The sequence below is a fragment of the Hylobates moloch genome, unplaced genomic scaffold, assembly GCF_009828535.3.
Source record: "Hylobates moloch isolate HMO894 unplaced genomic scaffold, HMol_V3 SCAFFOLD_13, whole genome shotgun sequence".
Taxonomy (NCBI): domain Eukaryota; kingdom Metazoa; phylum Chordata; class Mammalia; order Primates; family Hylobatidae; genus Hylobates; species Hylobates moloch.
In genome coordinates this window covers 93,277,933-93,303,130 of record NW_026652288.1, presented here as the reverse complement: position 1 = coordinate 93,303,130, position 25,198 = coordinate 93,277,933, and the positions used below count along the sequence as shown (strand labels likewise).

Here is a 25,198-nt window from a genome sequence, read left to right as displayed (position 1 = left end):
TGGGCATCTGATTCATTATCATTGAATTGCTGGAATTTAGTGTAACTTTAGAGTGCTCGATGTTGTCTCCCTGCCTTGGGAAAAATGAAGACTTTCCTTCATTTACGATGAGTCCAGGACCCCATTCTTCTTTGGCTTTCAAATCCCACTTCAAAGCCTTGAAGTCTTTTTACTTCTCTTTTGGTGAGATAATGCATTCGAACTACCCGGACTATGAATATTCACTCAACAAATACTAACTTCCAATTTCCTTCTCCACCTTCATTCCAGTGATTATTGGAATAGCTTCCTTCCCAATGGTTTATTTTTGCCCCAAGGATATCACAAGAATCTAAGTAGCTCCCTGGATGACTTTTGAAATATTTACATTGTCCTTTTCTTACGTATTTAACTTTTGGACATACCACTGCTTGGGTATCAGGAAAAAATACCAAGTGAGAGTGGAACTGACCCATCATGGTCAATGAATGTAAGGACGATGAGCTGACACACTGCATTTTGGCAAGGACGGTTAACTTCTAATGACCCTGAATACTGTACCCTTCTACTTCTGATGCAGAGGGAAATAATTTCCTTTCATCCTATCCTTTTCAACACTGCCCAAACTGTTTTTCTCTATATGTCAAAGCAAAAGTTTCTGTAACTGCAGATAAACTGCCTCATTTCCATGGGGCTTTAAGACTTACACACCAGGCCGGGCGCGGTGGCTCACGCTTGTAATCCCAGCACTTTGGGAGGCCGAGGCGGGCGGATCACGAGGTCAGGAGATCGAGAGCACGGTGAAACCCCGTCTCTACTAAAAATACAAAAAAATTAGCCGGGCGTGGTGGCGGGCGCCTGTAGTCCCAGCTACTCGGAGAGGCTGAGGCAGGAGAATGGTGTGAACCTGGGAGGCGGAGCTTGCAGTGAGCCGAGATTGCGCCACTGCACTCCAGCCTGGGCGACAGAGCGAGACTCCGTCTCAAAAAAAAAAAAAAAAAAAAAGACTTACACACCTAGGTAGAGTCTGTATTTCTCTTTCCATCTCCAAACCTAGCAGAAGTAAGGAATACATCCAAACCAGCTGTCCTCAAGCTTTGTGGCACCAGGGACCAGTTTCATGGAAGACAATTTTTCCATGAATTGGGACAGGAAGCGGGGGGTGGTTTTGGGATGAAATTGTTCCACCTCAGATCATCAGGCATTAGATTCTCATAAGGAGCACACAACCTAGATCCCTCGCATGCAGTTCTCAACAGGGTTCGTGCTCCTGTGAGAATCTAATGCCACTGCTGATCTGACGGGAGGCAGAGCTCAGGCAGTTATGCTTCTTCGTCCACGCTCACCTACTGCAGTGCGGCCCAGGCGTTGGGGACCCCTGATCTAAATGAAGTCAAACGGACACATTCAATTCCAATCCTATGCCAACCTATCCCCAAAAACAGACTTCCAGCTTCTATAATTAGATGGATCTTCCCTCAGGTATCACCAGATAATTTTCAGACACCACTTCATTCATGGTTCATGTAGACAGCTTTCTCCCAACAGCCTCACTAGCCATCTCTCTCTAGAGTGATTCATCCCTGATCGCAAACACTGAGGAGCAAACCCACTTCTGGTTAAATTATCGTATGTGTTAAATCCATCTGGGCAAATGCTACCATTACACCACCCAACAGAGTTACAGAAATGCTTCCTGAAACAGGTAAGAACTGCCCTCAGATGGACAAGATGAACACACACAGAGAACCAAGAACCAAATGATTCAACCCAATGGTTTTACTAACTAGCATTGTTCGTAGCTCGCAGGATGGCTCCTTGAGGGATCAGCAGCAGTTTTCCTTTTCCTGAAGGGTTCTTGCTGTTTGTAGTTAGGTAGAGTTTAGTGCCAGGAGGCAAATTTGCTAAGTTGGCCAAATTAGTGGCTGGTAGCTGCAACGTTGCCATTACTAAAATGGTAAAGGAGAAAAAATCGTAAGATAAATTGAAACTAAGGGCAACACTCTAAAATTAAAATATAAGGCAACAAATTCGTATTTTAGAACACTAACATGCAATAAACTTGACGTTTGTTTCCCAGATGCACAATGCTTTAAAGACTGATATTCCTAAATATCTTGCTAACTAAAAAATAATTTATAGACCAGAAAAGCCTGCCAGAGGCTCTTTATATCTGTATATTAATAGGGTGATCATATGTCCTGGTTCTGCCTAGAACAGTTCTAGGTTACACCTGTCTCACTGTAATTATTAATAATGACTCTTTTTACTCTCCGAAGTACTGTGGTTTGGACAATTAATGAAATAATCACCCTATCTATGGAGGATTACATATTTTCCCCCATTTGTTTAAAGTCAAAGTTAGGGCAAATTTGTGCTCCTAACTGGCAAGTACCGTTGGCCCTCTGTATCTGTGGATTTCACATCCATGGATGTAACCTACCTCAGATAAAAAATATCCATATATTTGGGAGAAAAAAGGATGAGTACGTCTGTACTGAACATGTACAGACTTTTTTCTTGTCATTATTCCTTAAACAACACAGTGTTAACAACTATTTACATAGCATATACATTGTTATTACATTGTTATTTACCTTGTTATTAGGTATTAAAATAACCTAGAGATGATATAAAGTACACCAGAGGACGTACATAGGTTATACGTAGACAGTACAGCATTTTACACAGGGGACTCAAGCATCTGTGGATTTTGCTATCTGCAGCAGGGGGTCCTGGAACCAATCCCCCACGGTACTGAGAAACGATTTGTTCGTGTGTGTGTGTGTGTGTGTGTGTGTGTGTGTGTATGTAAACTTAAAGCTAAATACTTACAGACCTTTATATGAAATGTCCCATAAAAAAGAACAAACATTTCAATACACTTCTTATAGCATCAACCTAACTAGGCTTTCCTGGACAAGATCAAATAGCAAATAAAATCACTAGCAAAGGAAATTTTGGACAGAGCTTCTGCTCAAAGGGCTCCCAGTGATGATCCGTTTTACCTGAACCCTGGGATCCACTCTTCTGAGGACCAGCAGCAGTAACCTGGGCCTTGGTTAAGGTCTGCACTGGCTGAGCAACAATGGTTCCTCCACCTGCACTCACAAGTGCTTTGGCAACTCCTTGGGTCACGACTTGCTTTGGCCCAACTGCTTTGGAGACAGAAGAGCTGGCCTTGGCTACCAGGATCTGGCCACCACTGATCGCCACAGCCTGCTTCACTGTTGAAGGTAAAGCAGACCCAACCGGTACCCCGACAACCTGTTCAAAACAGAGCAGAGTCCAACGGTGCTTCGAGAGCTCTTAGAACAGCAGTCACTGTTTTGGCAAAAAGCAAAACACAGGCCTGCACATAATACATGCAGCCTAATTCAGTCATCTAGGAAAGCTACCTACACAGGTGTGAATGGCAACCGTATTTCTTACACTTGGGTATTACAATAATAGAAGCTTACCAATTGTTGTCTTGCCTCAGCTACTTTTTATAATTTACTTTAATAGAAAATTTGGGAAATTCAGAAGTATAAAGAAAAAAGTTTGGCCGGGCGTGGTAGCTCATGCCTGTAATCCCAGCACTTTGGGAGGCCAAGGCAGGAGGATCATGTGAGATCAGGAGTTCGAGACCAGCCTGGCCAACATGGTGAAATCCAGTCTCTACTAAAAATACAAAAATTAGCCGGGCATGGTTGCACACACCTGTAGTCCCAGCTACTCTGGAGGCTGAGGTGGGAAAATCCCCTGAACCTAGGAGGCGGAGATTGCAGTGAGCCGAAATCATGCCACTGCACTCTAGCCTGGGTGACAGAAAGAGTGAGACTCTGTCTAAAAAAAAAAAAAAAAAAAAAAAAATCAGCCAGTACAGTGGCATATATCTGTAGTCTCAGCTACTCAGGAGGCTGAGGCAGGGGAGGATCCCTTGAGCCTAGGAGTTCAAGGCTGCAGTGAGCCGTGATGACACCACTGCCCTCCAGCCTGGGTGACAGAGCAAGACCGTGTCTAAGAAAAAAAAAAAAAAAGACCCCAGTACCCAAATAATGAAAATTAGAAGTATCTAGTTCCGAAAGTAAAATGAATTCTTTTAAGAAAATACTCAGGGGTGTTTTTAAAACAAAGTCAACAGTAGGATGTTAAATTAAAGGAAACATTGAATGAATGGCAAATTGGAGCAGTGTTTCCCACTCCCCAGCTCTTTATTTCATAAAAAGAACTTCTCACCAGAAACTAGATGAACAGACTTCCACAAGGTTAGAAGAAATGCAAATGATCTACCTTCTTAAGGCAAAAAAGACAAAATAGGAAGTGCTGTTCACCCATCAGATTGGGGGAAAAAAAAGTTTAAAAGTCTGATAACACCAAGAAGTTACTAGAGGCTGTAGGGAAAACAGGAATTTTTGCTCACTGTTGGTAGGAAGATAAATTTGGACAGCCATTCCAAAGAGGCAGTGGCCTATCTGCTAAAACTGAAAATTCACATACCTCCATATAGCAGGAATTGTTTTTAGGAATATATCCTAGAGAAACAGACATGTGTTCAAGGGAACGTATACAACAATGTCCAACATAGCATTATTTTTACTAAAAATTGTTAGCAACCTTAATGTCTCCAGCATGCAACAACATTCTTAATGTCTACAGATAGAGGAATGGACAAACTGTGGCATAAAACAGATAATGAAAGGTCATACTAAAAATAAATGAACTAGAATTATATATATTAGTGATATACTAGTGTAAACAGACTGGAAGAATAAGAAAGTGAAAAGGGAGTTGCAGAAAAAAGTAACTAGAAGTATCTTTTACGTAAACCTTCAAAACACAAACAACATCACGTTTCCTATGACTATGTATTCATGTAATAAGTGCATGGAATAGAAGGCTACACATCAAAGCTGTGACAGTGCTTGCTGCCTCTGGGAAGAACTAATGGACTTCAACTTTATCAGAAATGTTTTATTTGGAGAAAAAAGATCTGAAGTAAACATGAATACGTAAATTTGGGGTGGGGGATATGGGGGTATTGATTACTTCTCTACATGTGTTACTGGAATTTTAGAGTATTTCTAAATTTTAAAATAAGATTATTTAGAAGGTAGAATGAAATGATAAACCATATGCACTGATAAGCAGGAAGTTTTTTTTGTTGTTGTTTTTTGTTTTGAGACGCAGTCTTGCTCTGTCGCCCAGGCAGTGGCACAATCTCAGCTCGCTGCAACCTCCGCCTCACAGATTCACGCCATTCTCCCGCCTCAGCCTCCTGAGTAGCTGGGACTACAGGCACCCACCACCACGCCCAGCTAATTTTTTGTATGTTTAGTAGAGGCGGGGTTTCCCCATGTTAGCCAGGATGGTCTCGATCTCCTGACCTCGTGATCTGCCCGCCTCGGCCTCCCAAAGTGCTGGGATTACAGGTGTGAGCCACCGCGCACGTCCGGAAGTTTTAAATTAAAATATTGCTATATCATACATGGTTTCTGTTCAAAGACTGTGAGTACAATAAAATGCATTTACCATGTAGTTGGATAATATAGCTGACGTAAAGAAAACAGTCCCTTGGCTGGGCACAGTGGCTCGCGCCTGTAATCCCAGCACTTTAGGAGGCCGAGGCAGGCGGATCACAAGGTCAAGAGATCGAGACTGTCCTGGCCAACATGGCGAAACCTCATCTCTACTAAAATTACAAGGAATTAGCTGGGCGTGGTGGCGGGCGCCCCAGCTACTTGGGAGGCTGAGGCAGGAGAAGGGAGTCAGAGGTTGCAGTGAGCTGAGATGATGCCACTGCACTCCAGCCTGGCGACAGAGCAAGACTCCATCTAAAAAAATAAATAAATAAAATAAAAAGAAAAGAAAACAGTCCCTTAATCAAGTATTATAAACCACAGCGTCACAAAGAGGAAACAGTGTAGTTTCGGTAAGCACACAGATCTGGTTTCCCAGGTTAGTTATTTTTAGTTAGTAGCTAGGTAAGTTATTTAACCTCTCTGAGTTTTACCATCAGCCTCCTCATCTATAAAATATGGGTAACATTTACCCTCAAAATCATGAAGCAAAATGAGAACAAGTTTATAGGATGCCTAGCTAACATGACAGCTGTTGCTGCTCATCACAACACTTCAACTGAAGAATAATAATCCAAAAGGGGACGTGGAGACCAGCAAAGGACAGCCAAAGGACAGACATTTGTGGCTGTCTTCCACATTTGGCCAAGGCAGAGACCTTGATCTTAACCTCTGGATTCAGCAGGTGAAACAGAAATTAATCTTGAGTGAATTATACAACATGGGGATGTGCCTGCTGCTTTAAAATATTCCAGGAAGATAAATTAAGATGTGTAAAATGCTGGTAATTGTTAAAACTGGGTAACAGGCACGTGGGATTCATCACACTATTCTCTCTACTTTTCTGTATGTTTAAGAAAGGAGAGAAGAAAAGAAGAAACAAAAGAATAAAAGAACCAATTTAAAAAAGGAAGTTAACCTAGAATGAAGACAAGAAATCGCCCCCAGCTCTCCTGGTTTGGTTGAAATACCCCTTATTACCCACATCTACATCTCTGTTTTGTTGTTGTTTTTTGAGATGGAGTTTTGCTCTTGTTGCCCAGGCTGACTCAAGTGCAGTGCGCGATCTCAGCTCACCGCAACCTCCGCCTCCCGGGTTCAAGTGATTCTCCTGCCTTTGCCTCCTGAGTAGCTGGGATTATGGGCACACGCCACCACACCTGGCTAATTTTGTATTTTTAGTAGAGATGGGGTTTCTCCATGCTGGTCGGGCTGATCTCAAACTTCCAACCTCAGGTGATCTACCTGTCTCGGCCTCCCAAAGTGCTGGGATTACAGGCGTGAGCAACCGCACCCGGCCTTCATCTCTGTTCTAACTGCATGAACTTCATTCTGCAGGGGACCTGTAGAGTTTCTGTAGCCACAGAGCAGGGCAAGGTCATCCTCCCAGTGATGTGGAAATACGGAAACCCTTCTTACTGATCAAGAACTTTTCTGTATATTTACGAAAGAAAAAAAAAACCTTCTTAATGTAGCAAAACTTTTTGGGGTGTGGCAGAAACTGCTAGTTGAACCCCAATATCTATTATTTCCTTCTCCTCTCATAGTAACAAAGCCCCCAGTTTTCAGCTGGGGGAATGGCTACATGGAATCACAACTCTATTTCCCAGCCCTCCCGGACCTAGGCGTGGCCATCTGGTTTCTGGCTAATGGCATGTGTGCAGAAGTGAGTGCTACTTTCGGGCTGTGTCTGCCCTCAGCTCTCCCCCTGCTCCCTTCCTGTTGGCAAGAGGTGTGAATGTGGAGGTATGAGATAAAGTGTTTTCTTAGTCCACAAGCTGAAAGCTAAATTTTGAGAATGGCAGAGCAAAAAAAGGAAAGGCAGGAATCTAGATTCTTGATGACTGTGTGAGAAATAAACTTACTTAAGGTTCTGGTGTTCAGATTTCTCTGTTGCAGTAGTTGAACTTTTCTCTTAACTAAGATAGCAGTCTTCCAACCTCCCAAACATATCAAACTTAATAACCTATTTCACAAGTTAAATTACACAAAATCTACTTTTATGTTCCTAAACAAAGAAAGCAAAGAACTTAAGGAAAATACACATATTTTTAGACCTACTTCAATTTCTTTCCCCAAATTACATGCACCTGACTTGCTTTTCCTTTCTTGTGCCAAGTGCTTCAAAGTTTTCAGGATATGATACATAATTTCTCCAAGAACCTGGTAAAACCTGGTATCCTGCTGGGCGTGGTGGCTCATGCCTGTAATCCCAGCACTTTGGGAGGCCAAGGCGGGGGGGGGGGGATCATTAGAGGTCAGGAGTTCGAGACCAGCCTGACGAACATGGTAAAACCCCGTCTCTGTTAAAAAATACAAAAAATGGCCGGGTACAATGGCTCACGCCTGTAATCCTAGCACTTCAGGAGGCCGAGGCGGGCGGATCACAAGGTCAGAAGTTTGAGACCAGCGTGGCCAACATAGTGAAAACCTGTCTCTACTAAAAATACAAAAAAATTAGCTGGGCATGGTGGTGGGTGCCTGTAATCCCAGCTACTTGGGAGGCTGAGTCAAGAGAATCGTTTGAATCCAAGAGGCGGAGGCTGCAGTGAGCTGAGATGGCGCCACTGCTCTCCAGCCCAGGCAACAGTGCGAGACTCCAGATCAAAAAAAAAAAAAAAAAATTAGCTGGGTGTGGTGGTGCAGGCCTGCGGTCCCAGTTAAGGCTGAAGTAGGAGTACAGCTTGAGCCCAGGAAACAGAGGTTGCAGTGAGTCAAGACTGCACCACGGCACTCCAGCCTGGGCAACGGAGCTAACAAAAACTTGGTATCCCAAGTCAGCCACTGGAGGGCAGTCTTTACTAGCAGGGTTACCCACCTTGTGCACACCGCCTGGGAGATGACCATCACTACCTCCCTACCCTCCTTCTGGAAAACAGGAGAATGAGGAAATCTGCATTCTGTTGGGAAAAACTCTGCAGCTGATTATGAACACCATTAAGAAGGTGTAAGCGCTCTTAAATAAGACTGTATTACCCAAAATTAGTTTGTTATTTTTTTTAAACAACATACTTTGGCCAGGCACAATGGCTCATGCTTATAACCCCAACACTTTGGGAGGCTGAGGCAGGCAGATTGCTTGAGCCCAGGAGTTCAAGACCAGCCTGGGCAACATAGTGAAAACCAGTCTCCACAAAATACAGAAAACAAAACAAAACAAAAAAACCTAATCGGGTGTGGTGGCGTCACCTGTAGTACTGGGAGACTGAGGTGCGATTGCTGGAGTCCAGGGAGGCTGAGACTACAGTGAGTTATGATCATGAAACAAAACAAAACAAAACAAAAAACCCACAACAGCAACAACCACCAAAAAACCACAATGTATTTCGGCCTAGAGGCTGAACTCACCTACCAACTTTCCTCATTCTCTTCCTATTCAATAATTCTCTCTCTATTGCTAATTTCCTTCCAGCTTGAGAAAGCAGACGCCCATTGTTTTGTATTTGTTATACACTTAACTTCGATTCATGCTTTGATTAAATGTTTCTATTTCTGCCCTCCCTGTTTCCTACACATATCTCTGGCAAGTCAGAATTTACTTCAGCAAACTGAAGGGGCAGAGTCTGTATCTGAGATTTTCCCTCCAGATATTAAAAAATATGGCTGTTTACAAGTTAAGTGCTCACTGATAACCATTACCATGGTACTTAGGCATGGATACACCTGATATTCACATTAATTACTATTTACTGAGCACCTGCTCTGTGCTAGGTAGGTCCTTCATATACCATCTCTAATTCTTCTACAACCCTGAAAGACCAGGGCTCAGAACCTGCACAGGTTACACCAGTAATGAGTGGCTGAGATCTGAGATTTGCAACAAGCTCTAACTGCAAAGCTCATGCTCCTTTTAACACACTGCTTCCTTCCCATATGGAACTACTTATTCCTCAGTTGTCCCTTTTCATGTCAAAGGCAGCACCTCTTCCCACTTTGAGGAAAAAGATCAGCTGTGTTTCTGTTGTCCCAAAGTTGTATGGAGGGTAAAATGTGCCATTTTTTGCCACCCTCCTCCGGTTTCCTGGCATACCTTTTTTTTTTTTTTTTTTTTTTAAGACAGAGTCTTGCTCTATCTCCCAGGCTGGAGTACAGTGGCATTCTCTCGGTTCACTACAACCTTGACTCCCCAGGTTCAAACAATTCTCCTGCCTCAGCCTCCCAGGTAGCTGGAATTACAGGTGCACACCACCATGTCTGGCTAATTTCTGTATTTTTAGTAGAGCCTGGGTTCCACCATGTTGGCCAGGCTGGTCTCGAACTCTTGATCTCAGGTGATCTGCCCACCTCGGCCTCCCGAAGTGCTGGAATTACAGGCATAAACCACACACCCAGCCTGTTCTCTGGCATAGTTTCTAGGAATGCACTTCAGCAATAACCAAGAACAGTCTGTACTCGCAGACAGCTCCTTATCTCAACTGCTAATCATGGATTCCATTTCCTGGATAAACAGTGGCATCATCTCATGCGCTACTGCTTCTCTGCAGTTCTTTCACACTTTGCTGCGGTTTTTCTTTTCAGATGCCCTTAAACCATATTTAGGGCATTATGGCACAGACCCACATATTTCCTCCAACCTATATTTACCATTAAGTAGGTGGCCATGCGACAAGTCAGTACAGTTGTTCAGCATCACTGGAGAGGTGGATTGGCAACATGCAAAGCGGCAAAAAATGGAAACTAACTTATCCAAGAGCTTCTAACATAAACAGCAATGCTAAGCTGATTCAAAGCAGAAATCGGTAAAACCACACATCCCTATGTGAAGCAAAACAGATTTTAAGGTACATATAGGACAAGCCTGAGTAGGAAGTTCAGATGACAATAACTGATTTACTAAGGGATTTTGGCAGAATTCTTACCCCTGAAGCCAGAACCACAGTGGGAGCACTAGGAAGCAGATGGGGACGCCTGTCTTAGTCATTCTGGCTACGAATGCCTCAAAGTCAAATTTCATGCTGTAGCACCATTCCTAAATCTGCTGCCTAAGCAGATGAATCAGCAGGGACACTTATTAAAAACCCAGATTCCCATGGATCTCAAGAAGATTCCAATTCAGTAAGTTTGAGATGGTGGCCTAGGTAGCTATCAACAGATGATTCTTATAACCAGGTAAGTCTGAGAAAGTAGTTAATAAACTTACAGATTTTAGAACCACCAATAACACTACGAATTTTTTATTTTTATTTTTTTTTTTGTGTGTGATGGAGTTTTGCTCTTGTTGCCCAGGCTGAAGTGCAATGGCAGGATCTCGTCTCACTGCAACCTCTGCCGCCAGGGTCAAGCGATTCTCCTGCCTCAGCCTCCACAGTAGCTGGGATTACAGGTGCCCACCACCACACCCAGATAATTTTTTGGATTTTTAGTATAGACGGGGTTTCGCTATGTTGGCCAGGCTGGTCTCGAACTCCTGACCTCAGGCGATCCACCCGCCTCAACCTCCCAAACTGCTGGAATTATAGGCGTGAGCCACTGCGACCAGACCTCACTATGAATTTTTAACTTGATCCTAATCTCTAGTATCTAAAATCTTTTTCGATTTTGGGCTATTCTTCTTAAAACAATTCATTCTCCTTAGATAGATAGGCTGGTTTTCAAGCTGAAAAACATCTATATGATATCTTTTTTTTTTTGAGACAGAGTTTCACTCTTGTTGCCCAGGCTGGAGTGCAATGGTGCGATCTCGGCTCACTGCAACTTCCACTTCCTGTGTTCGAGCAATTCTCCTGCCTCAGCCTCCTGAGTAGTTGGGATTACAGGAGCCCGACACCATGCCCAGCTAATTCTTATATTTTTGGTAGAGACAGAGTTTCACCATGTTGACCAAGCTGGTCTTTGACGTCTGAACTCAGGTGATATGCAGGCCTCGGCCTCCCAAAGTGCTGGGATTACAGGCATGAGCCACCGTGCCCGGCCATTGTTTTTTGTTTTTTTTGGTTTTGAGATAGTCTCCCTCTGTCACCCAGGCTGAAATGCAGTGGCACAATCTTGGCTCACTGCAACCTCCGCCTCCTGGGTTCAAGTGATTCTCCTGCCTCAGCCTCCCAAATAGCTGGGATTACAGGTGCATGCCACCCACCACACTCGGCTTTTGTATTTTTAGTAGAGACGGGGTTTCACCACGTTGGACAGGCTGGTCTCAAACTCCTGACCTCAAGTGATCTGTGCACCTTGGACTCCCAAAGTGTTAGAGCGTGCCCAGCCCATATAATAGTATTAATAGCTTTAGAGTATACCTGCCAAAAGTTGAGATAATTTAACCCCGATGTTCTAAAAGCATACCAAGGTTAGAGACAACCACTTTTCATTAGTTCTGGAATGGGGAGCTTGGAGTTAGCAGGCCTGAGTTTAAACGCTTTGTCATTTATTAGCTGTAATGCTCCCAAGGAAGCTGTTTAACCTCTGAGCCACAGTTTCCTCATCTGTAAAACAGGGATGAAAATCCCCACCCTCCAGGGATGTGTGTGGATTATAGATAATGTATAAATACAAGCATGGCATACACAAAAGCACTCAATATTGATACCATAGTCATCTACCACATTAACGATGTTTTAGTCAATGACAGACTGCATATATAACAGTGGTCCCAAAAGATTATAACACTGTACTTTTACAGTACCTTTTCTATGTTTAGATATGTTGAGCTCCACAAATACTTACTGTTCTATTACAACTTCCTATAGTATTCAATAGTAACATGCCGAACAGGTTTACAGCCTAGGAGCAACAGGCTACACCACACAGCCTAGGTGTGTAGTTAGCTATTCTACCTAGATTTAAGTACACTGTGATGTTCACACAACAAAATCACCTAATGACACATGTCTCAGAATGTGCCATCATCAGGTGATGCACGGCTACATTTCCAATTGATTCAGGAAAACATGGCTCTATGTGGTATTTTTTAAAAAAAATTTTTAAATTTTTATTTTTTTGAGAAAGAGTCTCACTCTGTCACCCAGGCTGGAGTGCAGTGGCGTGATCTCGGCTCACCACAACCTCTGCCTCCTTGGTTCAAGCGATTCTCCTGCCTCAGTCTCCTGAGTAGCTGGGATTACAGGCATGTGCCACCACGTCCAGCTAATTTTCTATTTTTAGTAGAGACGGGGTTTCTCCATGTTGGTCAGGCTGGTCTCGAACTCCTGACTTCAGGTAACCTGCCCGCCTCAGCCTCCTAAAGTGCTGGGATTACAGGCGTGAGCCACCATGCCTGGCCTCTATGTGCTATTTTAAAATTCTCTCAATACATTAATTCTCCCGTACCTCCAAATTATAAAAAAAAAAAATTAACTCTACAGAAAGCTAAGAACCATTAAATAGCTAACAGCCCGAACATCAGAGGTATAAACTACAGCATTCTCCTACTAGAAATAAACAAGTCAACAGCGGATCCCTTTTAGAGATGAATCAAGTAGAAAGCTGTGCCCATGAGTCAGCTCTGCCTTCACTGCCAGACACAGTAGTGTTCCCCTGCCTCTTGGACCATTCCGGGATCCTTTGCAATACATAACCCGGCTCCTGCCAATGATGACTACAGGAGTAGAAGAGTTTCACACCAACAGACTTGTTTTTCCAACTGGGCTTTCACCCACAGGTTCTTATGGGATCAGAAACCCTGTCACCCCGAATCTTTTCAGCACTTGTCAATTATTTAGGCAAACAACATCGTTTACGTGTTAACTTTCCCATCTCTACCCAACACAAACCTTGGAGGGCTGAACCTTTGTTGACTGGGCAATCCCTTCTCCAGTAGTTATGACCTGTTTTTGAGGGGACACAGCTATCATGTGACCCCCCTTCACAGTCACATATTGCGGGAGTGGTGACTGGCTGGCAGCTCCTGTTGCGGGCACGTGAGGGGCTTCACCAGGTTCCTGTTTGATGATCACCTTGAAACAAACATGATAATGACACTGAATAAACATCCATAAACATCCCATTTTATAAAGCTGCTAATATCTCTTTTCTGTTTGCAGGGATTAATGAACTGATGAAACTTGATATGTAAAGAATGACTCCACCAGAAGGGTAAATACACATACTGCTTAAATACAGTCCATACCAGCTATTAAAGGGACCAAAAGTAGGATCTGAACCTGATCCTGTGCTCCTGTAATAACACAGTCACTTGTTTCAGAGACTGTGGCAAATGACAGCAGAGAGAAACAAACACACTGTGCTCCATGAATCCCCATCTTGCTGGACTCCAAGGGCTGCCCTGAGGACATCATTAAATACATGGAAGCACGTCTCAGAATGAGGAGTTGAGACCCACTAAAAAGTAACATGTTGTAGGAGTAGTGGCAATGAACTCCAACATGCCACAAAAAGTATTATGACTTGTGGGACAATGCCCTAATTACATACTCACTTTTGTGAAAGCTCCAAGTCCTCCTGTTATAGGTTTGGGGCTTTGAACCTTAGGGTGACTCCCAATTGGGCAAAGAGGTGGCATAGATGCAAACAAAGAATCCTCCTGCTGTGTGTGTAAAAATACATATTTTAAAATCAGGAGAAATGGGTGATTTCAGATATCTAGTCACTTATATTTAATACAAACCTGTGACATTCTCTAGCAATATAAAGAAACAAAAAGACTGGCTGGGTGCGGTGGCTCATGCCTGTAATCCCAGCACTTTGCAAGGCAGAGGTGGGTGGATCGCCTGAGGTCGGGAGTTCAAGACCAACCTGACCAACACGGAGAAACCCTGTCTCTACTAAAAATACAAAATTAGCCAGGGTGGTGGCGGGTGCCTGTAATCCCAGCTACTTGGGAGGCTGAGGCAGTAGAATCACTTGAACCAGGGAGGCAGAGGTTGCAGTGAGCCGAGATCATGCCACTGCACTCCAGCCTGGGCGACAAGAGCAAAACTCCGTCAAAAAAAAAGAAAGAAGGAAAAAAACCTAAAATTCCTTGGGGTCCTCCAAGCCTCTACACTTGCATTTTAATATTGTTTTAGAAAACAAATGCAAAGAAAAGCTGTAACTTGGCAAGAATCTACTCATCTGTGTCCTGCTGTACACTGCAAAGACTTCTAACTTATTACTCCTAACATTTGGTTGACTTTATTGGTCTTCCCCGATAGTTGGTAAACCACTAAAGGACAGGGACTGTATTTAGTTTATTTTATATCCCTGGAGCCTAGGTACTAAATAAATAAATCAAAGAAACGGGCAGCTGCAATGTTTCAGAATATACTCTCTTTTAATAGTACTCACAACTGATTCGCAAAATTTACTCAATGAACACCTAGAATATAAAGGAAAAATTTTCAATAAAAACTTACAAAACAAACAAAAAACTTGAATAATTTGGCACGGGCAAAGACAACAAAAGCCAACATTCAAAACTTCTGTAGTTCTGGCTGGGCACAGTACAGTGGCTCATGCCTGTAATCCCAGCACTTTGGGAGGCTGAGGCGGGCAGATTACCTGAGGTCGGGAGTTCGAGACCAGCCTGACCAACATGGAGAAATCCTGTCTCTACTAAAAATACAAAATTAGCCAGGCATGGTGGCGCATGCCTGTAATCCCACCTACTTGGGAGACTGAGGCAACAGAATCGCTTGAACTCAGGAGGCAGGAGGTTGCAGTGAGCCAAGATTGCGCCACTGCACTCCAGCCTTGGCAACGAGAGTGAAACTGTCTCAAAAAAAAAAAAAAAAAACTTCTGTAGTTTCTTTTTAATTCTCAAACACAAAATGCCAATCTCAGAGGTAATCTGTCAAAATGTGGAAACGAAGAACACTTCTTGGCTGTAAAGTAAAATGATCACCAACAAACAATAAAAATTAAACCAGCAGTTAAGACTTTCAAGATTATTATAATTCAGACATTATATAACAGTGCCAACACACTGCACAGAAGTTAGAGAACAGCCTCGCCTTGGACCAGGAAGTCATTCAATATCATCATTAGTGTCTAAATAAAAGAAATGCTGTGTCAGGCACCAGTCATTTGACTGGAACAGGTCAGATCATATTTGGAGTTGTAAATTTTAAAGGACTGCTTACCCAGAAAAGGGGAGCAGGGGAGAGAGTCTGTGGAGGTAAGCATTATTTTCAAATAACTAAAAGGTTAACACATGGAAAAGGAAACACTGATGCTCCCCGACTTAGGATGGGGTTACGTCTGGATAAACCCATCATAAGGGGAAAACATCATAGCCCAAAAGTGCATTTTTGACTTCCCACATTTTCACCGTATGGTGAGTTTATCTGAATATAACCCCAGCGTAAGCTGAGGGCTCACTAAATGCATACTGCTTTTGCATCAGGGTAAGGTCGAAAAATCATAAGTTGGACCACTGTAAGTTGGGAGCCATTTGTATATTTACTTCTTGGTGGTGCAAATATAGAAAAGATAGGAACGTGCTGTCAGATGAAATTTTTATTTTTTTTTTATGGGTTAAGGAGCAGAAAGTTTAATAAGCAAAAGAAAGGGGAGAGGACAGCAGCTCTCTGTTGCGAGAGAGAGAGGTGTCCAAAAGGGAAGAGGTCAGATGAATATTTTTATAAGCAAATATTTTTAACAAACTATTCAAATAAATAAGTGAATACATAATCTTATCACGGTAAGTTTTTAAATTGATACTGGGTGACTATTTGAATACTGGGTGTTGTGAAGCATTTGTGACACTATGAAAAGATCCAAGTGAGGTAGTAAAGCCTGGAGTAGATCCAAGTAAGTTAGTAAAGTCTGGGGGTAGTAAAGTCTAGACAGTTAACAGCTTGAAGATTCCATTTTATGAAATTTGCATCATCAACTGATACATTCCTGCTGAGGCTGAACATACTATGTTCAGAAAACGGCAAAGTGGCTGGGTGCAGCTCATGCCTGTAACCGCAGTATCTTGGTAGGTGAGGTGGGAGATCTCTTGAGGCCAGGAGTTCAATACAGCCTGGTTAATACGGGGAGACCCCATCTCCATTTGAAAAATTATTTTTTAAAAATGAAAAGAAAAAGAAGCTAGCAAAGTGTAATAACGCAGTAAGAATGTTACCTTGACAGTAGATGTTACAAAACTACTTCCATGAATTTTAGGAACGGGGGAACCTGTTCCTTGGGAGACCTGAGAAGCCGTGGAGATCTTGTTTGTAGGACTTCCTGATAAGCAAGGCACAATTAAAAGTAAAATATAAACAAAGTAAAATTTACAAAATGTAATTTTAAAGCATTTCCACCATCCTCCCCTCTTTCCCACTATTTATTTTTCACGTTTAAGGGTTGAAAACTCATTGTTAAGGCTGAAACTAGTATGGAAAAAAACCCTTAAGGATCCATCCCTGTGAAGCTGATCTCATGCTCAACCTGAAGAAGGTAAGAAGCTGGTAAGGACATGCAGAAGAATAAGTGGTAAAGTCACTTGTTTTAGACTACTCCTTGTAAAATAAAGAGTAGCATATTCTTGTATATTCTACTCCTTATACAATAAAAGACACTACAACTTAATGATACTGTTTAACAAATGTGCCAGAATATATGCATTCTGCTAGCTCCTTCAAAGTAGTTTCACCAGAAAGTTATGCCTATTCCAAAATGCTGCCAACATTATTATTATTATTATTTTTTCCTGAGATGGAGTCTCGCTCTGTCACTGGGGGTGGAGTGCAGTGGCCTGATCTCGGCTCACTGCAACCTCCACCTACTGGGTTCAAGTGATTCTCCAACCTCAGCCTCCCCAGTAGCTGGGACTACAGGCGTGCGCCACCACACCTGGCTAATTTTTTTATTTTTAGTGGAGATGGGTTTCACCATGTTGGCCAGGCTGGTCTCAAACTCCTGACCTCAGGTGATCCAGCCACCTTGGCCTCCCAGAGTGCTGGGATTATGGGCATGAGCCACCACGCCTGGCCAACATTAAACATTTTATACTCCATCTGTACAACTGCCTTTAGAGTCTGAAAAAAATTTAGTCATATTATCTATAGTCAATGAGTCAAGACCCCAAATAGTATTTAATCATTAACTCCATTTATCAAACTTGCCTCCAAAGACTTCTGGCTGATTCCTAAAACAAAATGTCATGAAATAACACCTATTTGGTATCCCAAAGTATGTTCGAAAGGTACTGGGTAAGCCTTGAACACAGTAATTTTTTTTTTTTTGAGACGGAGTCTTGCTCTGTCGCCCAGGCTGGAGTGCAGTGGCGCGATCTCGGCTCACTGCAAGCTCCGCCTCCTGGGTTCACGCCATTCTCCTGCCTCAGCCTCTCCGAGTAGCTGGGACTACAGGCGCCCGCCACCACGCCCAGCTAATTTTTTGTATTTTTAGTAGAGACGGGGTTTCACCATGGTCTCGATCTCCTGACCTCGTGATCCGCCCGCCTCAGCCTCCCAAAGTGCTGGGATTACAAGCGTGAGCCACTGCGCCCGGCCAGAACACAGTAATTTTTAAGGGCATTCCACAATTATAATCATTATTAAAATTGAGCCTTTCCAAAAAAAAAAAAAAAACAAAACTGCTTTGAAAAGCCCAACATACATTCATGTGTTAAATCCAATAGGTTAAACAAACAACAACAACAAAATCAGTCTCATTATCTTATAATCATCCCTTTTATTTCATTTATCTTCTGTTTCTCTTAATTAGAAGTGAAAACTTCAGGGAAGTTTATAGTTAGGAGCGTGTGTTTAAATACAGGTTGAATGGGGCCAGACGTGGTGGCTCACACCGGTAAATCCAGCACTTTGGGAGGCTGAGGCGGGTGGACTGGAGTTTGAGACCAGCCTGGCCAAGATGGTGAAACCCCATCTCTACTAAAAATACAAAAATTAGCTGGGCGTGGTGGCGCATGCCTGTAATTCCAGCTACACGGGAGGCTGACACAGGAGAATTGCTTGAACCCGGGAGGTGGAGGTTGCGGTGAGTCGAGATCACGCCACTGCACTCCAGCTTGGGTGAAGGGGCAAGACTCTGTCTCAATAAATAAATAAATAAATAAATTAATAATAAATACAGGTTAACTGAAGGGAATAAATAACGTTAGAGAAAGCATTTCAAAAAAACCTAAAAAGCATGATATAGTTGCATGGGATTATAGTGAGGAACACGGTGAACTCAAGGATGACTTTTTCCTATTACAGTTCTCTTTAAAGCTGCAGGTTTCAATTTCCCCTCCCGCAAGCAGAATGGGTCTTCCTTGAAGAAAATAGTATCACTTTTTTATTTGACTGGGGAGAAATGTATGTGGCCCACAAGGTTAGCAAAAGCTTCTCTGGAAGAGGTAGTAACCACACTGCTTACAGTCCCCCAAAGAGTAAGTCTTCCAAATGAAAACAAAATCAACCATTCTTTTAAGAACATTCATTATGATTTATTTTGAATTTTTAGAAATTAAAATAAAACTCAAGTAAATTCTAAAAAATGCACCTTTTACAGAGTAAATCTCCCCTCAGAGGAACAGTATTGGCTTTCATTTCATGTATTCTCGCTTCTAGTTTACGGGAGATTTCATTCTCCAATTACATGGCTACCAAGTCATGGCAGGATTATGTTTTTAATAAAAGATCAAACCCTTTGGATGGTACAAATATGGACCTAATACACACCTGTACTGGGAGTGGTGGCTCCAATCACCTGCCCCGGCTGCTTGTCCATGATAACGTAAGGATTGTTAATAACAGAGCCAGCAGTGCCTTGCTTCACGTGGACTGGAGTGGAAGTCGGGGTTCGAGGCAATGGTGATGGGCTTGGAGTTGATATTGGGGAACCTTATTAATTAAAAAGAGAGAATACAAACAAAATACACATATTCAACTCACGTAAGATGTCGAGGACAAGGAAGAAGGTCAGTGCCACCAGGACAAAGGTAACAAATTGGGAAAATAAAATGGAACTGCGTGCTCCCGGTACTGAGCAGCAATAGAGGTACAGGGGAGGCAGAGGATGTATGTTTCATGCTCTGCATCCTTATCCACGGACCAACAGCATCAGTATCACTGAGGAAATTGTAAGAAATAGATTTTATGGTCCCATCCTTGACCTACTAAACATAAATCTCACTTCAACAAGATCTTCTGGTATGCAGGTTATAGTTCAGAAAGCAGTGCTTTACACAGCAGTGTGAAACTGCTGAACCTTTTTTTGTAACTGCTGAATCTTGATATGATAAATCTTTCAACACCATAGGCAGGCTTTTATAGTACTGGTTATACTCGAAGACACTAAAATTAGACACCGGGCATGAGACACCGGGTGCCGTGGCTCGTGCCTGTAATCTCAGCACTTTGGGAAGCCGAGGCAGGCGGATCACCTGAGGTTGTGAGTTCGAGACCAGCCTGACCAACATGGAGACACCCTGTCTCTACTAAAAATATAAAATTAGCTGGGTGTGGTGGCACATGCCTGTAATCCCAGCTCCTCGAGAGGCTGAGGCAGGAGAATCGCTTGAACCCAGGTGGCGGAGGTTACAGTGAGCCGAGATCACGCCATTGCACTCCAGCCTGGGCAACAAGAGCAAAACTCTGTCTCAAAAAAAAAAAAAAAAAAAAAAAAAAAAAGGGGAAGAAAATTAGTAAGTAAACAGCTAGCTTTAAGAACCTGGTGTCTTGTTTTGAATAGGAAAATACGAAATTCATCTACCCAGAGCAAAAGTCTCTGTCAATACTATGTCACAGTCATAACTCAGAAAGATTCGTGTTCCCACAAAATACTCTCAAAAGTTATTGACAGTTAAACATCCTCTACTGTCTTCTATTGATTAAACTTGTCATCCATGAATTTCTCTAAACTTCAAATCAATTTACATGTTCGGCCTATTCCACCTCTGAAGTAGCAAGTTCCAAAATTTTTCTACCTGGTAGGTAAAACTGCCTACCAATGGCAGGGCACAGTGGCTCACGCCTGTAACCTGAGCACTTTGGGAGGCCGAGGTGAGTGGATCACCTGAGGTCAGGGGTTCAAGACCAGCCTAGCCAATATGGTGAAACCCTGTCTCTACTAAAAATACAAAATTAGCCGGGAGTGGTGGTGCGTGCCTGTAGTCCCAGCTACTTGGGAGGCTGAGCCAGGGGAATCGCTTGAACCCGAGAGTGGTGGAGGCTGCAGTGAGCCGAGATCGCGCCATTGCACTCCAGCCTGGGTGACAAGAGTGAAACTCCGTCTAAAAAAAAAAAAATTGCCTACCAGTTAGAAGCTATTTATCTCTCATCAAAGATTTGGATCCTATTTCTGCCTAGCTGTCTACTTATAACACCAAACATTCCTTTTTCCCCCCTTCATTTAAGTATTGTACAGAAGTCCTCATACTTCCTGGATATTTTCAATTGCCTTTTAACAAACATGTTTTGTTCTAAGGTGGAACAGTCAAAACCATAAAGTATATATTCCTACTAAATTTTACTTAACATAATGTGAAACTGTCACAAGGCAAAAGATAATCCAACCTTAGTGAAAAAGACGACTCAGAACTACCTACTGACAATAGGAATGAATAATTTTCTAGTGTGGTTACAGACAGAACAAAGCATTTCAATTCCCAACAAATTCTAACCCTTAAAATTTAACTCCATGCCAAAGGCCTCTAAATTTTTTCTATTACTAGTCACTGTGGTTTCCATGTATATAATCCCCAAACACGAGTCCTACACCTTAGTTTCAGCCATATATCCTAGCAAACATTTTACCTGTGCTGATTCTAGGAGACAAAAATTTGACCATTTGAGTTTCATTTATCTCCTCCATTCATTTCCATATGAATGAGCTTTGTTTTTGCCTTGTGACAGCTTTGCCAATCAACAGTGATAAACTTCCTTTTGTTAAACAAACACTGCTTAGAAGAACTTAAGAGAAAAAAAGCTACAGTATTTTGTTTTGTTGTTCCAACAATTTTAACGTCCAGTCAACTCCATATACACTGTCTTCAACACATCTGCATACCTGACACAATCTTGCAGCTCATGGTGATGGGCTGGAAGGATTTTCCTGGTGACTCAGGATTAGGAATCTGACTTTGTGGCACAATTTTGCAGCTTGATGCTATTGGCTGGAAAGCTGAATTGCCATGAGAACAAAAGGTAACTTTCTGGGATGTTGTCATTTTGGTGGGTGTTCTTTCCAATGAAGATGGCAAAGCATAAAACGGAGTGTGTCGTTCAGCTTCAGTGCTAGCTGGGAATCCTGCTTGAGATGAAACAGGCAAATGGCAAGTCATCAATCGCTTTGAAATAAAACCTTACCATTGTGGAAAAAGAATAAAAATGCATTATTTCAACACCCATTTTAAACCATGTACTGGTAGCAAACTAAATACAATCAATCATCCCTTCATATTTTTGGTGAAAAATATATATGCTTAGAATAATGTTTAAAGTGCTTTTTTAAAGGAACTTGAAAACATTATTAACTATAAACCATATATAACATAAAAAGAACAAAAGTTCCTATGTTCCTCCGTTTTTTAATATATAAACTGAAAAACTGTTTAGAGAAGAAAAAATCTTAGAAAGAAAGCATTCACTAAATCTAATGATATCCTCCTATCTTATTTATTTATTTATTTTTGAGACATAGTTTCGCTTGTCGCCCAGGCTAGAGCGCAGTGGTGTGATCTCAGCTCACTGCTACCTCCACCTCCCGGGTTCAAGCGATTCTCGTGCCTCAGCCTCCGGAGTGGCTGGGATTACAGGTATGCACCACCTTGCCTGGCTAATTTTTGTATTTTTAGTAGAGACAGGGGTTTCGCCATGGTGGCCAGGCTGGTCTTGAACTCCTGACCTCAGGTGATCCGATGGTCTCAGCCTCCCAAAAGGCTGGGAATTACAGGCATGAGCCACCGCGCCCAGCCCCTCTCCTATCTTATTAAATGCCCATAAAAATCTAAAGAGGAATAAAGTTGAGATTTTATAAAAGAACTATAATACTAACATCACATTAAAATAGAGGCTTAGAAATAAAACATTTAAGATCAATTTTATATCTTTTATGCTTATATATGGGAACATTTAAATATGTATTTATACACTTATATATCTGTTAAATTTAAAAATGGCATGGTCAAAATACATTGTTGGTGATGAATCTTTTTTTAAGTAAAATCAGGTATTTAATATTCAAGTTTCTTGCTCGCACAATCAGAAGCTGAACTATAAAATCTTCCTGTAATACATTATAAGGAATTATCAAGTGATAAAAATCTGTTTTAGGCCAGGCGTGGTCGGTCATGCCTGTAATCCCAGCACTTTGGGAGGCCAAGGTGGGTGGATCGCCTGAGGTCATGAGTTCGAGACCAGCCTGGCCAACATGGTGAAAACCCATCTCTACTAAAAATACAAAAATTAGCCGAGTGCAGTGGTGGACGCCTGTAATCCTAGCTACTAGGAAGGCTGAGGCAGGAGAATTGCTTGAACCCAGGAGGTGGAGGTTGCAGTGAGGCGAGATCATGCCACTACACTCCAGCCTGGGCAACAGCGCAAGACTCCATCTCAAAATAAAATAAAATAAAATAAATTTAAAAATCTAATGTTTTTTAGCGATTTTTAAATTTTATAAAATGTCAGCAGAACTTCATGGAAATTTTTTTTTTTTTTTGAGATGGAGTCTCGCTCGTCGCCCAGGCTGGAGTGCAGTGGTGCCATCTCAGCTCACTGCAAGCTCCACCTCCCAGGTTCAAGCCATTCTCCTGCCTCAGCCTCCCGAGTAGCTGGGACTACAGGCGCCCACCATCATGCCCAGCTAAGTTTTTGTATTTTTAGTAGAGATGGGGTTTCACCGTGTTAGTCAGGTTGGTCTTAATCTCCTGACCTCATGATCCAGCCACCTTGGCCTCCCAAAGTGCTGGGATTACAGGTGTGAACCACAGCGCCCGGCCGGAAAAATATTTTTGACAAGAGTGGAGACTTGGCTTTCACAACAGAACTGTGCAGTAGAGGCAGCATGTCTACTTATGGCAAAGTTATTTTCCATATACTATAGGTTTCTGAAAGCAGCAAATGGGAAAGGAATGCCTCAGAACAACTCTATGCAAGGAAAACTGCTGTATTACCTTTCTCCACAGAGGTATCGGGTACTGGCTCATGTGACTGCTTTATTGGTGAAGAAGCTTTCACTGGGGCTGGAATGGTCAAAGGCAAAGACGGAGGGGCATCAGAGATGTCAGACTCCGAGGACTGAGGATAGATACAGTCTTCTCCGAGAGAATGGCGATGGAGTTCAACATCCACTACCTAGACAATTGGGCAACAATCAGGCTCATGAGTCCATCATCAATGTCACAGAAAGCTCAAGTCCTGTCCAAGAATGTGATCTCAGGGATGTGAAAGATAACTTCTAATCACAGTTCAAAGGCAATTTCAATCTGAAGAACTAAAGGATTTATTCTAGAAGGTAATCTAATCTGGCTTAACAGACACATACCTTAGTGAAAATCTAATCTGGTTTAACATACAAATCTCAGTGAAATGATTCACAAAATTGGGGCCTCTTGATTTTGCTGTTGCTACTCCTTACAACACTATTCCTCCAAATCTTTGTATGGCTGCCTTTCTCACCAGCAGGTCTCAATGAAGTATCACCTTCTCAGAGAGACCATGCCTAACCACCCAAGAATAAGCTACTTCCTTATCCCCCAGCTACTCTTATCTTCACAGCATTTATTTTTAACTGAAGTAATTTTATTTGCTTTTGTGTTTACTGTCTACCCTCCCCATTTTCAATGCCACTAAGAATTTGACTCTTTGAAGGAAGAAGCTACCGTGTTCATTTCTGTATTCCCAGCACCTGGACCAGTGCTCAATAAGTACCTTCTGATATAATACAGCAGATTTCCCTAGACAGAGTAAGATTCAATTAGTGAACTCTGATTAAATGGCTATTGCTGATATTATATGATGAATACAAAAAAAAGGGGAGAAGGTGAAGAACAAAGTTGGAGGTCTCAGACTCCTGATTTCAAAATTTATTACAAAGCTATAGTAATCAAAACAGTATGCTGCTGGCATAAAGACAGACATACAGACCAATGGGATAGAATAAATCCTCACATATATGGTCAAATGATCTTTGACAAGGGTCCCAAGACCATTCAGTGGGGGAAAAGACAGTATTTTCAGCAAATCGTGCTAGGAAAACTGGATATCCATATGCCAAAGAATGCAATTGGACCCTTACCTTACACTATATACAAAATTAACTCAGGATCAAAGAATGAAACATAAAAGCTAAAACAATAAAACTCGTAGAAGAAAATATAAGGGAAAAGCTTCATGACAATGAATTTGGTAATGGTTTCTTGGACATGACACCAAAAGCACAGGCAACAAAATAAAAAATAGACAAATGGGACATCAAACTTAAAAACTTCTGTGCATCAAAGGAAACAATCAACAGAGCAAAAAGGCAAAAATATATCACGGAATGGAAGCAAATATTTGCAAATCATCTATCTGGTAAGGGGTTACTATCCAGAATATATGAATAACTCCTGTGACTCAGCAACAACAAAAACCAAACCACTTAATTAAAAAATGGGCAAAGATATTTTCTGAACGTCTTTGAATAGACATTTCTCCAAAGAAGTTGGTCACCAAACACATGAAGGGATCCTCAACATCACTAATGATTAGAGAAACACAGATCAAAACCACAAGATATCACATCACAAACAATAGAATAACTACTACAAATTAAAATACAATAAAAATTAACAAATGCTGGTGAAG

The 25,198-nt window shown here is 42.1% G+C and overlaps 1 protein-coding gene across 8 annotated transcripts in view; it reads right to left on the bottom strand.

The window, feature by feature from the left end:
* YEATS2 (YEATS domain containing 2) overlaps positions 1–25,198 on the bottom strand; it is a 112,099-nt gene that overhangs the window by 37,555 nt on the left and 49,346 nt on the right. For 6 of the 8 annotated variants that reach the window (XR_009209399.1, XM_032171729.2, XM_032171731.2 and 3 more), the window contains exons 10-17: positions 23,524–23,704; positions 21,420–21,662; positions 19,091–19,252; positions 16,543–16,646; positions 13,912–14,019; positions 13,247–13,429; positions 2,988–3,246; positions 1,767–1,928 (exon numbers count right to left, since the gene is read on the bottom strand). Coding sequence is in view for 7 of the 8 variants with exons in the window: in XM_032171729.2 (XP_032027620.1) it covers positions 1,767–1,928; positions 2,988–3,246; positions 13,247–13,429; positions 13,912–14,019; positions 16,543–16,646; positions 19,091–19,252; positions 21,420–21,662; positions 23,524–23,704 (1,402 nt within the window). In the remaining variant the exon portion in view is untranslated. The remainder of the gene's footprint in view (positions 1–1,766; positions 1,929–2,987; positions 3,247–13,246; positions 13,430–13,911; positions 14,020–16,542; positions 16,647–19,090; positions 19,253–21,419; positions 21,663–23,523; positions 23,705–25,198) is intronic. The other 2 variants (XM_058426799.1, XM_032171730.2) reach the window with 1 other exon arrangement.